The sequence below is a fragment of the Antennarius striatus genome, chromosome 3 (assembly GCF_040054535.1).
Source record: "Antennarius striatus isolate MH-2024 chromosome 3, ASM4005453v1, whole genome shotgun sequence".
NCBI classification, from domain to species: domain Eukaryota; kingdom Metazoa; phylum Chordata; class Actinopteri; order Lophiiformes; family Antennariidae; genus Antennarius; species Antennarius striatus.
The window spans coordinates 21,803,866-21,819,950 of NC_090778.1; the positions used below are offsets into that span (position 1 = coordinate 21,803,866).

General features: G+C 40.9%; 1 protein-coding gene across 1 annotated transcript; it reads left to right on the forward strand.

Annotated features, from left to right (window-relative positions):
- Positions 1–9,108: 9,108 nt before the first annotated feature.
- On the forward strand, positions 9,109–15,441 carry LOC137593205 (eosinophil peroxidase-like). Its single transcript, XM_068311864.1, has 14 exons — positions 9,109–9,178; positions 9,380–9,448; positions 9,646–9,733; positions 9,832–10,010; positions 10,381–10,513; positions 10,684–10,813; positions 10,936–11,142; positions 11,234–11,594; positions 11,678–11,838; positions 11,924–12,182; positions 12,272–12,442; positions 12,551–12,788; positions 12,866–13,065; positions 13,382–15,441. The coding sequence occupies exons 2-14, from the start codon at positions 9,382–9,384 to the stop codon at positions 13,891–13,893; spliced, it is 2,706 nt and encodes a 901-aa protein (XP_068167965.1). The 5' UTR covers positions 9,109–9,178; positions 9,380–9,381; the 3' UTR covers positions 13,894–15,441.
- Positions 15,442–16,085: the final 644 nt, after the last annotated feature.

Consider the following 16,085-nt stretch of genomic DNA (forward strand, 5'->3'; position numbering starts at 1 on the left):
TTGCCAAACTTGAAAATGTGTTTCCTCTGATTTGAAATGTGACCTACACATGCATTATTTCACTTCCACATAATCCCTCCTCTTTATGAGATTATCATAAACTACTCGTCAAAATAATGTATGGTGAATCAGCATGTAGGTCTGTATGTGTGTGACTAGGATTGGTGGCGCTATAAGTTTAAGGTTAAATATATGGTTGTGTGAACTCTAAACATAGTGATAGGTGAAAAAAACATTCCATATACTGATATATGAACTTAACACGAATACACTAACATAACTGGTAATCTGTTACCATTCCACTGATGGGGGTGAAAAACCTGGCGGCTGTTTTTAACCAGGAAAAGTCCCTCATCGGCCCTCTTCCCCGTTGGGCGACCTTACACATTGAATCCTAACAGACAGACCAAATACATCACACACTGAAATCATATACTGAAACACAGAATGCATTCTAATAATTCTGAATGGTATGAATTAGATTACCTTTTCCTTTATAGAACACACAGAATAGTGAGAATAATGTCATAGTGATATCCTGGTGATATATCCGTATGTAGTTGTATTGTATATCCATATCAGCCATTGTCCATCGTTCTTTATAACAGTTCTTCCTCATTGTTGAAGATTGTGAACACATTTGGCATGTTCTCCCTCCTCTGCGTCAGAAGAATTCTGCGCATCAGTTCATCAGCCGTTAGCATATTTAGCATTTGCACTTCCTGTGTGTCCATAATGAGGTTCAGTCCTCTTTTCCAATGTTCTTATACACCATTCCCTCAGGATAGACCAGCTTGATCATGGCTGTGCGGTGCTTCCTGGAGCGGCTGTGACTCCAGCGGATGTCTCTTGCTCTTTAGCTTCAGAATCTGAGTCGGGCTCCTCAGAACAGTCCCCTGAGTCCCCAGATTGCCTGTTGATTGCCACATCAGGCTGCACATTACTCCCATCAACAACCACATCAATTTCCTCATTGTTTCTCAGTTTTACACTGACATTGTATACTGTATACACTCCTGTACCTCCTCATTCCACCACCAAGTCTCCTTATCTACTTTCCTTCCAGATGACACACCAAGTACTCTCCTACCTGTCTCCCTGATCACATTAGCTGTAGTTGTCCAGTCATCTGGAAGCACCTCCTGACCACCCAGAGCCTGTCTTAACTCCTTCCTAAAAGTCATGCAACACTCTTCCTTTTTCAGCTTCCACCATTTCGTCTTCTGCTCTGCCTTTGCCCTCTTCATCTTCCTCACCACCAGAGTCATCCTACACACCACCATCCTATGCTGTTTGGCTACACTCTCACCTACCACTACTTTGCAGTCACTGATCTCTTTCAGGTTACACCGTCTACACAAGATGTAGTCTACCTGTGTGCTCCTACCGCCACTCTTATAGGTCACTCTATGTTCCTGCCTCTTCTGGAAGAAAGTATTCACTACAGCCATTTCCATCCTTTTTGCAAAGTCAACTACCATCTGTCCTTCTGCGTTCCTCTCCTGGATACCAAACCTGCCCATCACCTCCTCATCACCTCTGTTTCCTGCACCAACATGTCCATTGAAGTCTGCTCCAATGACAACTCTCTCACTTCTAGGCATGCTCTGCATCACTTCATCAAGGTCCGACCAGAATTTCTCCTTCTCCTCCAGCTCACATCCTACCTGTGGAGCATACCCGCTAACAACATTGAACATCACACCTTCTATTTCTAGCTTCAGACTCATCACTCTATCTGACACTCTTTTTACCTCCAGGACATTCCTAACAAACTCCTCCTTCAAGATAACTCCTACTCCATTTCTCTTCCCATCTACACCATGATAGAACAACTTGAACCCTGCTCCTAAACTTCTAGCCTTGCTACCTTTCCACCTGGTCTCCTGGACACACAGTATGTCTACCTTCCTCCTCTGCATCATGTCAACCAACTCTCTACCTTTTCCTGTCATAGTTCCAACATTCAACGTCCCTACTCTCAGTCCTATACTCTTGGTGTTCCTCTTCTCTTTCTTCGTGCGAACGCACTTTCCTCCTCTCCTTCTTCGACCAACAGTAATCCAATTTCCACCGGCGCCCTGTAGGTCAACAGCGCCGATGGCGGTCATTGTTAACCCGGGCCTCGACCGATCCGGTATGGAAGTCATAGGTTTGATTCGTATCTTTGATTTGGCAAAAGTTTTACGCCGGATGCCCTTCCTGACGCAACCCTCTGTATTTATCCGGGCTTGGGACCGGCACAATAAGACACTGGCTTGTGTCCTCTTGCGGCTACATTATGTCGTCATCTCAGCCTCTAACACGTAAATCTGATTGGGAGAAATGAGACACACAAGCACACATCCCCCTGCCCAATTTGGGGCAAGGAATCATTTGTGTCTTGGTGTTAGTCTTGTTAGTTATGTGGTTGAGCTTTAGTTAAGTGCAACTGTAGTTTTCGTGAATTCTTTACTAAATCATCAAATGTCTTTTGGCATTTTCATAGTCTCGACATCTTATTCTCCACTCTTTCTCTCTCTTGCTTGAGTTGACATGTGTCTGAATGAATTATTACCAATTTTTCCAAATTAAAAATTCTCTCCTATCATTCTTAAAACTGTTGTCCTTGTTCATGGGTTCCGGCTGCCGCAGGAGGGCCCTTCCCCGGCAGCCAAAAATCCAAGACAGGACATGGGGGTGTGGTTTGCTATTTTCTACAGTCTCAAGGAAATACACTTTCTGACCACATCCCTTGAGAATTTCAAATCATCTTTTATTTTTTATTTCAGTCTTTCCTCAAAAGCTGTTTTAAGATGTGAATGAATGAAAGATATGTTAAAAACCTTAAAGAGAAATTATTTTCCCCTGCTAAATACACGTACAATCATATGTTACACAAGAATGCACAAAAAGCCAACTATCACAGTTAGACAACACAGCATTCACTAAATAAACACATTAAAAAAATCCAGAGTAAATCATGTCAAGAATTATGAAAAAAATAGACCTTTTAAGACCTAAGGAGGCTGGCCTCCTTCAACATCTGTCCTAAGCTCCTTCTCATGTTCTATCAGTCCGTAGTCTCCAGTGTGCTGTCATACGCCATTGTGTGTTGGGGTGGGGGGGCCAGGAAAAGAGATATGGACCGTCTGAACAGACTCATCCGCAGAGCGGGCTCAGTGGTCGGGCTGAGCCTGGACTCTGTGGAGACACTTCTGGAGAGCAGGACCATGTCTAAAATTAAGGCTATCATGAATAACACCAGGCACCACCTACACACCACCTTCTCCCAGCAGAGAAGCACCTTCAGCGGCAGACTGCTGTCACACAGCGCCTCCACAGAGAGGCTGAGGTCCTCCTTCGTGCCCCGTGCCATCAGGGGGTACGATGACTCTCTCAGGAGGAGCGGGGGGGAGGTGGCGAGGTCAGCACGGGGTTGAATGGATTTAATTTAATTTAATTTTCATTGAATTTTATACTGTTTATATTTTAATACTGTAATATTTTTTAAATTTTATACTATTTATATTTTAATTTTATACTGTTTATATTTTAGTTATAGTTTAGTATACAAGTCCTGTTAGTGCTGCATGTGTCTGTCTGTTAGTGTAGTGTATGTCCTGTGATGTCAGTGTTTCTTTTTCTCCTGGTGTTTATCGTGTATTATTTGTTATGTAATGCCTGAGCAGTGGATATATACAATTTCCTCCGGGATTAATAAAGTATCTATCTATCTATCTATCTATCTATCTATCTGCTTTAAGTCAGTAAAAGCAGTGTGTCCGTCAGACGTCCAAGTCATAGTCAGTCATGGCCAAATGTCTTCCCCACGTGTGATGTCATTTGGGGTTGAGAGATCTCTGTAAAATCATGGATCCAAAAACTTAAACACATCATGTATGTTCATTTTTCACTCACGATCGTTTGTATGTGGTCCAGACCAAACGTATACACCTCTAGAGTAATAATTTGGCCAAAATACCCACGTGATTTTTTTCACGAGCGGAAAGAGCAAAGACAAATATCATTATAAAGAAAAAAGAAACATGTGGCATTTGTCCATATATATATAAAGTAAAATGTTTATCATTAAAAATACAAGCAGAATTGTGAGTCAAGGTTTGCATTTATCAAATTAAATAATTTATCAATCAGTTAATAAACAGGAGTCTACTGTAATCTTTCACCTTTTAGTTCAGCTGGGAGTGGCTGATTTACAGATTCTTTACCGCTCTGAGCTCTGACACTGGTTTCCAGCCCCCAATAGGTTCTTAACGGACAAGATGTGGTTTTCTGTGGTGATTTAGGCCATTCAACAAAAGGCACCTTGGTTCATGAGTGATTGAATGAAAAGATAAAACATCCTGATTTGCTTCTGATCTGAATAAACATTATCATGGGCTGAATCCTGTGTTCCTAAGGTCAACCTATAATCTAATAAACAACTATGAACTGTTGACAACATTACTTCCTCAGTCATTAGAATCATAATCATAACGTGTGGGTCTGTCTATGTTTTTCATAATACAGTAGTGTTGTTGTGTGTATTTGTATCTAAAGTGTTCATAGGTCAGAGCATTGAAGAAAATACACCTTTCTCCACTGTCTCTTCATGACTGCACTTACGGCCTTGTTGCTGGATGAACACATGACTCGTGTCTCTCATCCAGTCTTTAGTGAACATCATCATAGGTATCTGGTGTTGCCACCTTTGCATTTCCTTTGCTTTGTGAAAGTATCCCAGAATGCTACTTTGGAACAAACAGGACATCTTGGCAAAGTCAGTTTGAGTGTCTTTAGGTATCAGAAAGAAAAATTGTTGCAGACAGGATGTGAAAACAGTGAAGACAGACGCAGAGTCCTATCCTATCGCATCCCCTACATGACTGTTTCTCCGTCTCATCAAACATACTTTTTCCTTCATTACTTCATTTAACTGCAAGCCTCTTAGAAATTACATAATCCCTCCTCATGGAATTTAACATTCTCTTCATACAATAACCCCCTCAGCCACTTGGGCACAGCCAAACAGGGTGCCACAGAACATCGCTGGGTGGCCGAGCTAGCTGTTTTTGACTACACTGTGCGGTAACGGCCAGGGCACAGCAACGGCAATGCGGATTACTTGTCTAGGCAACATTCTTCCCAAGAGGAAGTAATAATCTGCCCACCCCACCTTGGGACCGCGGTGCCGGGGACTGTTTGAGGATCTGTTGTTGAGTCAGAGTCAATGGTTCAACACACTATCTCGACTGCCCCGGAGTGTTCCATCGACGATCTGGTAGCATTGCAGAGAGCGGACCCAGCCATTAGTGTTATACTCCCTTTCCTCCAGCAACAGTGGATGCCAGGCCGTGCGGAGAGGCAGGGACTCAACCCTGCAGCATTGGGACTCCTACGTCAGTGGAGTCGACTCACGTCAAGAGCTGTGCTGTTGTACAGGACCCATCGGCGCCCTGATGGCGGACAGTGGGTGTAACAGGTAATTCTCCCAGAGAGCCTGAGAAAAGAAGTGTTCTAGCAGCTGCACAATCACCATGGTCACCAAGGTATTGAGCGCACTACAGACCTAATACAGCAGTGATGTTATTGGCCAGATATGATCAAAGAGATCAAAAGTTGGTGCCAAACATGTGAGAGATGTAGTGTTGCTAAGAATACACAGCCTATGGGACATCTGCTAGCCTCCAGACCCAATGAAATCTTGGCTATTGACTTTTCGTTCCTAGAGCCTGCCAGGGATGGGAGAGAGCAAGTGTTAGTAATGACTGACGTGTTCTCCAAGTTTACACAGGCGATCCCCACCGCAGTGGCATAAGTTAACCAGGGAGTGGTTTTACAAATATGGAGTCCCAGCACGGTTGCACGTAGACCAGGGACGCAGTTTTGAAAGCACAATCATACAACAGTTGTGTGAGCTGCATGGAATCAGGAAGTCCAGAACCACACCATATCATCCTCAGGGAAATGGAAAGTGTGAGCGTTTTAACGGGACCCTCCATGACCTTCTTCGCACTCTGTCAACTGACCAGAAGCACAGATGGCCGTGAGTACCTTCAACAGGCACTGTTCAGTTACAACAACACCCCCATCAAACTACAGGTCAATCACCCTTTTTCTTGTTGTTTGGCTGTGAACCTCAGCTACCAGTGGACTTTCTTTTAGGTCGAGTGGAAGAGCCAACTTCAGGGGAAGTCTGCCACTGGGTCCGGGAGCATCAGCAACGAATACAGGTGGTAGTGGAAAATGCTTGGGAGAGGGTAAAGAAGGTGGCTGCTCTGCGGAAAGATAGAACAGACCAACAAGCCCAGGAGGTGGTCCTACCAGCAGGACAACATGTTTATCTAAGGGACTACTCCCACCGGGAGAGAAATAAAATCCAGGATGTCTGGACCACTGACATCTTCCAGGTGGTGAGACCCCCTCAGCAAGGTGACGTTGTGTATGCTGTCGCCTTCCTCATGCTCACACAGGTGGAGTCCTGGAGAGGATTGTTCCAGAGGAGGTAAAAGGCCAATTTCTTTGTGCACAAATTAGTTTATCTGGCAGAGGTATTTATTTAACCTGTCCTTTTTCATTGTAGACAGACTGCCATGGCTGTTTTGTTTTCATAGTTTTGTTTCATTGTTTGGTTTTTATTGTTCTATTTTGTTCAATTTTATTGGTTAGGCTATTGTGCCCTTTTATACTTATATTTATTCTAAGCTTGTGTTTTCCCCTAAGACAACATATTGAACTGTGGCGGCAGTCCCGCTAACTTTTAACATGTTTTTAATTGTTCTTTCCCTTGCATGAGTGCTGTGGGGCCGGCGATGGTGGAACTGTTCAGACGGTGGAGCCATCGGTGGTCGGGGTCCCTCGCTTCAGCTCCACACTCCCCTTAGTTTGTGTGTAGTGGTTTTGCACAGTTTTCATGTGTTATACTTTTATCCCTTGTCTTTTTGGTTTGTGTGCTGTGTGAGTGTGTGTGTCAGACACGGAGCTTGGTGAGTGCTCCGGCCTCGATTGTCTCCCTGATTAGCCACCCCGGCCGTCCTGCAGTGCTCATGCAGGTAATTGAGACCTGATAGGTCTGTTGGTGTTCATGTTCTTCTTACTCTTTTAATAAAGTTTTTAGTCTTGGGGGAAGATCTTTGTCTCTGCCCATTATTGGACCGTCGCTTGTGCAAATTTTCGATATCTGTGGCCTGGTTATGAACTTAAACAAGTCTTACAATTTGGTTATTTAGTGTTCCTGAACTCTATTCTGAGTTCCCAGTGTATTTCAGCAGGTACATCATGTTTCATTTTTATTTTACCAATAGATAATTCAGGATAATTTTAACACTGCATCCACAAAACATGACATATTGTGATTTAACCGTGTTGTTTTCGAACAATCCCACATCAATACGACTTTTAAGCCAATCTTTTTCTATAAGCAGCTCATGATTTTAGTCTACACTGTTCTTCTGTAACATAACACGTTAAAGTCTTTCTGCGAATAACAACATTGATTTTATTTCTTTACAAAATTTGTTATCTAGAGATATCTAATCTTATCTTGAAAACCAGACATAGTCTGTATGAAGGCGTGTTAATTGAAGTGTAGAATAAAACGCGCTGGAACATTCCGTAATTAGGAGCAGGTTTAACCAAGCAACTGTGAAATGCATACATACACATACACATACACATACACATACACATGCACACAACTTTTAAACCACAGAAGAGGAAATGCTTGACTAGAAAAGAACGAAGTAAAATTCTTCCAGTTTCCATTACCGACACCACAGAAAAAACACGCAGAGAAGTCCCTGCAAGGAAATTCCAACAACGTGCAGCTCAGCCGCACGCAACGTGTCGCTCAAAATTCCAACTAAGTGTCTTGTCGCCTGCGGGATGCGGGCGTCTGAGACTGCGGGCGTGGGCTGTGGTACTGCCTGCCTGTCTGCCTACCTGTCTGTCTGTCTCCAGAGCCTCACGGTTGAGAGCGGTCCCATCATCAGTCAGCATCAAATCTATGCACCTGCCTGTGGAACCTGTTCCTGGAGCTTTGCTTTGCTTTGCTTTTTCAGCGTTTCCCACTGCACCAGTCTGCCACGTCATTAGATTACTATGAAATTGTACTCGGTAGGAATGTTTCTTTTGTCCGCCAAAATTTTTTTCATGAATAATTAAACAAATCTTAAGCTAAAAAGAGAAATCACGCAACATAGGTATTATAAATAGCCCTCCTTTTGTTCAAAGACTGGCGCACGTTTCATTACTGTCTTAGGCGTGATGCTCGAAGAAGGAAGTAGGAAGAAAAAAATAGTAATGCATCCAATATTAGAAAAAGAAAATACCTTTCAACAAACTTTACTCGTATTTACGCGTCATTCGACATCAGAAATACCCTGAAAATGAACACCAGCCTACTTCATTCCTGTGATTATTTTTATTTCATTAGTATATGGGTCTGACTTGAAAACATCAGTATTGTTAATGCAGTGGTGGTTATACGTATTATAATTTGTGATAGTTTTATAGATAGATTGGATATTAACTATAGATTTTATATATTGTCATGTATGATATAACTGTTGTGGTTGTAATTATCGTTGTGGACTCAGTGTTTTTCTCCCACCGTCTATCTTCCTCTCCCATGTCTTTTCTTATAGGTGCCGTCAGAAATACTTGGTTATAATTTAGTGCTATATCAACAAAATTTACTTGAAATTGACTTAAGACGTCTCAGATAATGTGAAGTAGTTTTACAGGGTATTTCAGTAATCTTAACACTGCTCACTGTTCAACATTTCCTTAGTAAGGGACGTTTAATTGAATGCTAAGGTCATGTTTGTGGATACATGATCCGTATTTGAAAAACAACGCTCATTTAGTGTATTAATTAGAGTGGTTTTTCTGTCTCACCTTATTTTTATCTTTATTAATACAAATAAAGCAGATTACAGGAAATAAAACAGGCGCATATTTATAAACATACCATCACCGTACCTTTTGGTTTATGAGTGGCGCAATTCTCATAACTGCCTAGGGTGTGGCGCTCGATGGAGGAAGGAGAGAAAAAAAACAATGAACCATCTCAAAATAAACAAAAAAATCCTGACAATAAATCGCGTCACTCGAAGTTATAAAATGCCTGAAGATCAGCTGAGGCATTATTTACGGCAGCTGCGATTTTGACGCCGCAACAGGACGCATTTCGCAGGTGAATATTCTAACTTTCGATAAACATCATTTTTATTTTATTTTTTATGTTTACATAATAATCTTAATCAAAATACTTCATATGCTAATATTTAAGATGGGATGCGCCTCACATATGTGGTATTTTGAAGAATATTCAGACTATATTAGTTAATGTAGTTTAAACATAAAGGCTGATTTTATTTTATTATTTTTATTGCAGAGATGAATCGGTTTTTGTGCATATTGGGTGCAGGCCTTTACCTGTGCTTGCTGTGGCAGGTGAATGCCGGTGAGTTATTTTACAAACAGCTGTAAATAAATAAATAAAATAAATAAATTTATGTAAGATGCTACTTTTGATTACTTATCATCTCTTTTTTGAAATCTAAAATATCTAAATATTTGGAGTACGCGTTACAACATAATTATTCAATTAAATCATTACAAAACGGTAGCAAATTCAATTGAACATTTTTTTGCATTCAGAATCACGTCTGAGTAGGGGGGAAATTGAAAGAGCTGTGAAAGAAGCAAAAGAAATTGTGGACTCAAACTATAAATATTCCAGAATGGAGTAAGTACACAAAGTTGCTGAATTGAAGCATGAACTTTGCAGTAGGCTATTATTACCAATGATAACTTTCTAACATCTGATCTCTCCACCTAACACAGAGGCCTCGCCCGAGTGAGGAGGGAAACAGTGAAGCCTGTAGATGTCCTACGGTTCGTAAAGCAGCCTTGTGGGATAACACGTAATGCTGCTCGTGCTGCTGATTATATGCATAATACTATTGCACTGCTCAATAAGCAGCATTTGAAAAGACGTCAAAAACGCTCAATCGGTGCCACAGGTGGGTAGCCTTCACAAATGCTGTAAATAAGGAATCACCTTCCTTGCAATGCTAAAATTACAGCTTTATGGTGGAACAGGAGTCAAGAACTATAAAGTTTGTGTTGAAGTGGACTGATTTTTGTTCAAAATTATAGGAAAATCTCACTTTATATTATTTTGCAATTAATTCTGTCCACAAAGTGTACATTATCCACAGTAGACTTTTGATCAATATCAGTTAAGATCTCTGAAGAGGATATGTGGTTTAAGTCAAATAACTGGATGAATATCTCTAACAACAAATTAAGCTCACAGTGGAAATGTTGCCCTAAAAAGTTCCATACAACCTGGGTAAACTGACTTGTTCATTCTTTTGATTCTCTACCCAGACCTGATCACATCAGAGGTCCTAGAAGTCGTAGCTGAGTTGACCGGCTGCTCTCCCCAGCAACGGCCTCCATCTTGCTTACCCTTCTCTCCTTCCAAGATGTTTCGCCCTGCAGATGGTGCCTGCAACAATCGGTAACACACCTATTAAATAACAAGCATTCATTTTTTGTCATACTTTATTCTTTTCTATATAATTGCTTTTGCTCTGTGAAAAAGATCAATGAATATGAGGTGCTGTGAGCCTTATCATTAAAACAACAAAGATGAAAACATTTTCATTGACTGAATTATTTCTCACTCAGACAAAATGCCCGTTTGGGATCCTCCAACACACCCTTAACCCGCTGGCTCCCTTCTCAGTACCAGGATAATATGTCGCTTCCTATAGGCTGGGACATCGATCTGCCAGTCAACAGTTTTCCTCTCCCATTGGTAATGTATAGAGATTATTATTTTTAGTCAATGCAATGTGAATGACAAATAGAGAATTGACACTGCTGTATATATGCTTTTCAGTACAGACACGTTACTTATTTTCTGCATTGTGTCCTCAGGCTCGTGAAGTGTCCAATCAAATTCTTCGCACAGCAAACAGTGATGTGGAAAGTGACTCAATATTCACTTTTCTGTTGACAATCTTTGCCCAATTGCTTGACCATGACCTGACTCTCACCCCTCACTCTCCTGTCATCCGCTCATTCAATGATGGCATTGACTGTGACATGACCTGTGATCGTACAGAACCCTGCTTCCCTATTCAGGTGAATATTTTAATAAAAGAGCAATTAATTAATTTTTATTAGAAGAGCAACACAAATCTACACAAATGCTAACATAATGTTATTTTAACAGATTCCCAGTAATGACCCTCGCTTTGGCCAAAACTCAGACGAGTGCATCCCCTTCTTTCGTTCCGCACCAGCTTGTGGTTCTGGCAGCACAGGCTACTTTTTTGGTCAGGGCACAATCCGTCAACAGATGAACGCTCTCACAGCTTTCATTGATGCAAGCGAGGTGTACGGTTCAGATGAGGTCAAAGCTCGCTCCCTCCGAGACTTCACAACAGAACAGGGTTTGATGAGGGTAAACACAATGTACAGTGACAACGGCCGGGAGTTACTGCCCTTCACCTCTGCGGACACCAACATGTGTGCCACACGAGTTGCCATTACAAATATCAGTAATGCCAGGGAGGTACCCTGCTTTGTGGCCGGTGAGTACCAGCAAAATACATAGCTAACAATTCATTCAAGGTATCATACAGGGCTAACAAAGACTTATTTCCTAAACATGTAGGTGATGAACGAGTGGATGAGAACATTGCTTTAACCTCTTTGCACACACTGCTTCTGCGTGAACACAACCGACTGGCTCGTGCTTTGGCACGACTCAATCCTCACTGGGATGGAGAGAGACTCTACCAGGAAGCACGCAAGATCATGGGAGCGTACTTTCAGGTTAGAGAGAGGCCTGGCTTCATGATGCATTAAAGGTTGAGGGGATACTTTCTTTAACTTTCTTCATTTTTTTTTTGCACTATAGATTATAACCTTCAGAGACTTCTTAGAATTAATTGTTGGTCCAGAAATCTTTGCCGCAAAGTTGGCTACCTACCCTGGTTATGATGAAAACGTGGACCCCAGCATCTCCAATGTGTTCGCTACGGCTGCTTACCGATTTGCTCACCTAATGATTCAGCCTTTCATATTTCGTCTTGATGAGCAGTACAATGAAGATGAAGAGTTTCCCAACGTACTGCTGCATACGGCTTTCTTCACACCATGGCGAGTTATTTTTGAAGGTATGTTTTTCATTTTTAATTTATTGATCCTTCCCAATCAGACAATAAATACAGCTGGCAAAAAAATCTAAATGGCTTGAATTACTCAGGTGGCATCGATTTGCTCATAAGGGGATTAATCGGCAGTAAGGCCAAGTTGAATACACAGGAACACATGATGCCTGACGAGCTGAGGGAGAGGCTGTTCGAAATCACATCTAGGTTAGCTCTGGATCTCGGTTCTCTAAATATGCAAAGAGGCAGAGACCATGGACTCCCAGGTATTTACTTAGCTTTGATACTTTTTGAAGATACATCTCGACTTTTGCATACATTGCACATCAGATATTTAATGTGTGGCAACATTTTTGTGCTGTGCCCCTTTTAAGGCTACAACCAATGGCGTAAGTTTTGTGGACTGTCACAACCACAAAACTTTGCACAACTAGCTGCAGTGCTGAACAACAGTGATCTGGCAAAGAGATTTTTGGGTCTCTACGGAACCCCTGATAATATTGATGTGTGGGTGGCTGGAGTGGCTGAGCCTTTTGTTCCTGGAGGAAGAGTGGGGCCCTTGTTTGCCTGCCTGATTGCTACTCAGTTTGAGAAGATTCGCAATGGAGACAGGTATACTACCACAACAATGTCGATGAAGATGAACTTATGAGCATTGTCTTTTAAATGAACAAGTTGTTCTATTTCAGACTTTGGTGGAAAAACCATGGAGTCTTCACTGATGACCAGAAACGCTCCCTTGAAAGTGTCTCATTTTCCCGCATCATCTGTGACAACACAGGGATCACTGACGTACCGAAAGAGGCTTTCCTGTTCAGGCCTCGATCTTCAGGTTACACAGATTGCAAAGACATCCCTGCCATTGACCTCAGTCCATGGAAGGAGTCTAGTGAGTTCATATTGTTTTTAAATGTTCTTACCCCAGAGGACAAACCTCTCATTCATGACTTGATGCATACTTCTTTCAGCACCGTGACACCCCTTATATGAAAAATGGCCTCTCCATGAAGTTACTCTGTTCTGTTGAGCTTCTAATTGTACTCTCTTGTGCTTCGTCACTGGGGAACATAATTCTATTGCTATCGGTATCTCCGCAACTCAGAAACTGACACCAAAAAAAACCTGTTAAAAAGCACCAAAGTGTCTCATTTTGATTTTGTTCAAAACTAATTCTTTAAAATGATGTACTCTGTTTTACCACACAGAACCCCACGGACAACCTGGTATGCAAGGCCCTCAAGGACCACCTGGTATGCAAGGCCCTCAAGGACCACCTGGTATACAAGGCCCTCAAGGACCAGCTGGTATTCCAGGCCCTCAAGGACCACCTGGTTATATGGCAAAAGTTGCCTTCGCTGTGAGGTTGGGCAACGACTTCCCTGATGCTGGCAGACCCCTCATCTTCCGTCAGGTCTTGAGCAATGACCAGGACAGCTATGACACAAACACAGGGTACTTTACCTGCCCAATATCTGGTGTTTATGAGTTTCAGTTCCACTGTACCGCCAACAAATTTGCTTTAAAACTGTCACTAATGTGTAACTATACTGTTATTATGGAGTCATTCACCAGCAGACAAAATAATTTCATTACATCCAGTGGCAGTGTGATCTATAACATTAAAGTGGGTGACAGAGTTTGGTTGATGGCTGATCACGGCAGTAATGGTCTGACTAGTGACAGCTACTTTACCGGTCATCTGTTGTATAGCTATTAATAGCCTGGATTTGTTGTAGTTCAGGCATGGAATCTTGAAATCTGTACAAAAAAGTGTTTGACCATGTGTTCAGTTCGGATCATTGTAAGAAATGATCTGACTACAGAAATTTTGATGTCTCTCAAGAAAAAGAAACAAATTTGTCGGCCCATTAACTGAACAATCACATGATAGCAGATTCTCCTCTCGTCCTGTGACAGTTACTTATATACATGTGCCTTTCAGGACATAAAAATATCTTTTTTTAAACATACTTAATGTAAATGTAAAAACTGTTGAGAACCCCTTCTCCTACACAGGCATAATTACACAAATTATGCTTGTCTTCATAATTTGTGTAATTATGAAGACAGGCATATGCTCTTCCAAAATATACATTTTTTTGGTTTAAAGTTCAGCTTAGCTATGTTCGGAGTTGCTGAATTCACCAGTCTCTGTGTACTTTTGACAATAATTTATCATGGAGTTGTCCCCCTCTAAAGCTAAAAAGTCTATCTAAGTTTAATTGTTTAAGTATATCACAGTTTAAATGTTAAATCGTCGACTGTTTTAAACTTTAAAAACTATTATATACTATAACTTTTTAAAACTAGGACAATATATAACCTATTAAATCTTTTCTATCAAGGGAAACATTAATGATGTGCTGCTATCTGCATTGGACTGTAAAAGATCTTTGATCTTATTCTGTCAGTCTAACTTAGGGAAAACTGTGAAAATTATGTATTAACTGAATTTTATTTCTGTTCTTTTCCTTTTGTTTCACTCTTCAATTTTATCTGGAAAACATTCATAAATACTGCCTTCCCACAGCAGTTTCGAAATATATTAACTTCATTCAAAACTATGTTTCTTGTCTGCTCCATTGGCTCCCATTATTTTGGGTTTGAAGGTTTTAATCATAATGTTTATATTAACAATGAGATGCGGTAGTGTTCATGGCTGTTGAGGCACTGACATTAGAGTCAGATTTAAACATTTATGAGCCAAACAGAATGACGTCATTGCCATTGAATTAGACCGTAGCTGCGCACTTTGTTTTGAAATTGCAGCGTTGCGTCTCCGTTAAAGTAATGCAGCACCGTGAACCTTGTGCTCTCGCCCGCCCCCCGCGGTGACACAGAGTACTGCGTGTGTCACCTTGTACTTGTTTATCTGCGATTTTACGCGGTTAGCAACTAAATATGTAATACAAAGATATTAAATAGATTAGGCTGATCATGTTAAATTAGAATATGTATAAAAAGTGTCTGAAAACATTATATTGGTGACGTGAAAAGAGACTGAAACAATCTGTTTCCAATGCCAAGCCTGAACCAATGCTTCACTTCTCGTCTCGTCATGTATTTGAACAGATAACACGCAAATTCAGCAATTTTGACTATGACGTCATGGACATGATTGGATTCTGAAAGCAAATCAACACAAAACACTGACTAGGGAAGAAAAATTTAAAGACATTTTATTTAAAATTTTATTTTACCATTATTTGTCTGTCAGTTGTGTTTGTATGGATTTAAGTGTGGGACTCATGTCTTTGTAGGTTTGACAATAATAAACTTTTGAAACTTGATTTTGCTTCTGGGTGGAATTCAGAGAACAAGCAGAAATCCGCAGCAGGTGATGTTCTTGGGTAGACCAGTAGATGGTACTCACATCCCTAGCATCTACTTGAATTTCATTTACTTTGCTGTACGTGACCGCTGCCTGCTCTTCATATGCAGATATACAGTAGCTTGTACTTGAAAAAAACTAATCAAGAAATTTATTATTTGATTCATTACAAAAAGTCTTTACAAGAATCAGCTAAAACGAAGCAAAAAAAAAAAGACCAATTTGAGATCTTTTGATACCCTGTGAAAACAAACATTGTTCAGACACCACATTCATCAAAAAGTTGCATCGACTAAACTGTGATGTCCTTTTAACCTCTTCATACTCACTGGAAAAGAAAGAAACTCTGTCTTGTAGTTGGAACGTTTGGCAACCCCTTACCATGGAGACAAGAGTAACAACACATAGGAATCATTATGCTACTTCTCAGTAATCAAATGATTGAAAGTGCAAATGACATAAATCATGTCATAAATATGTCGCTTTGAAACAGGTCTAGAGGCAACTAAATGATTATGTTGAAATGTTTTAAATTTGACTTGTAGAACATCTGTATTTCTCTGCAGGCCAGCACAAAT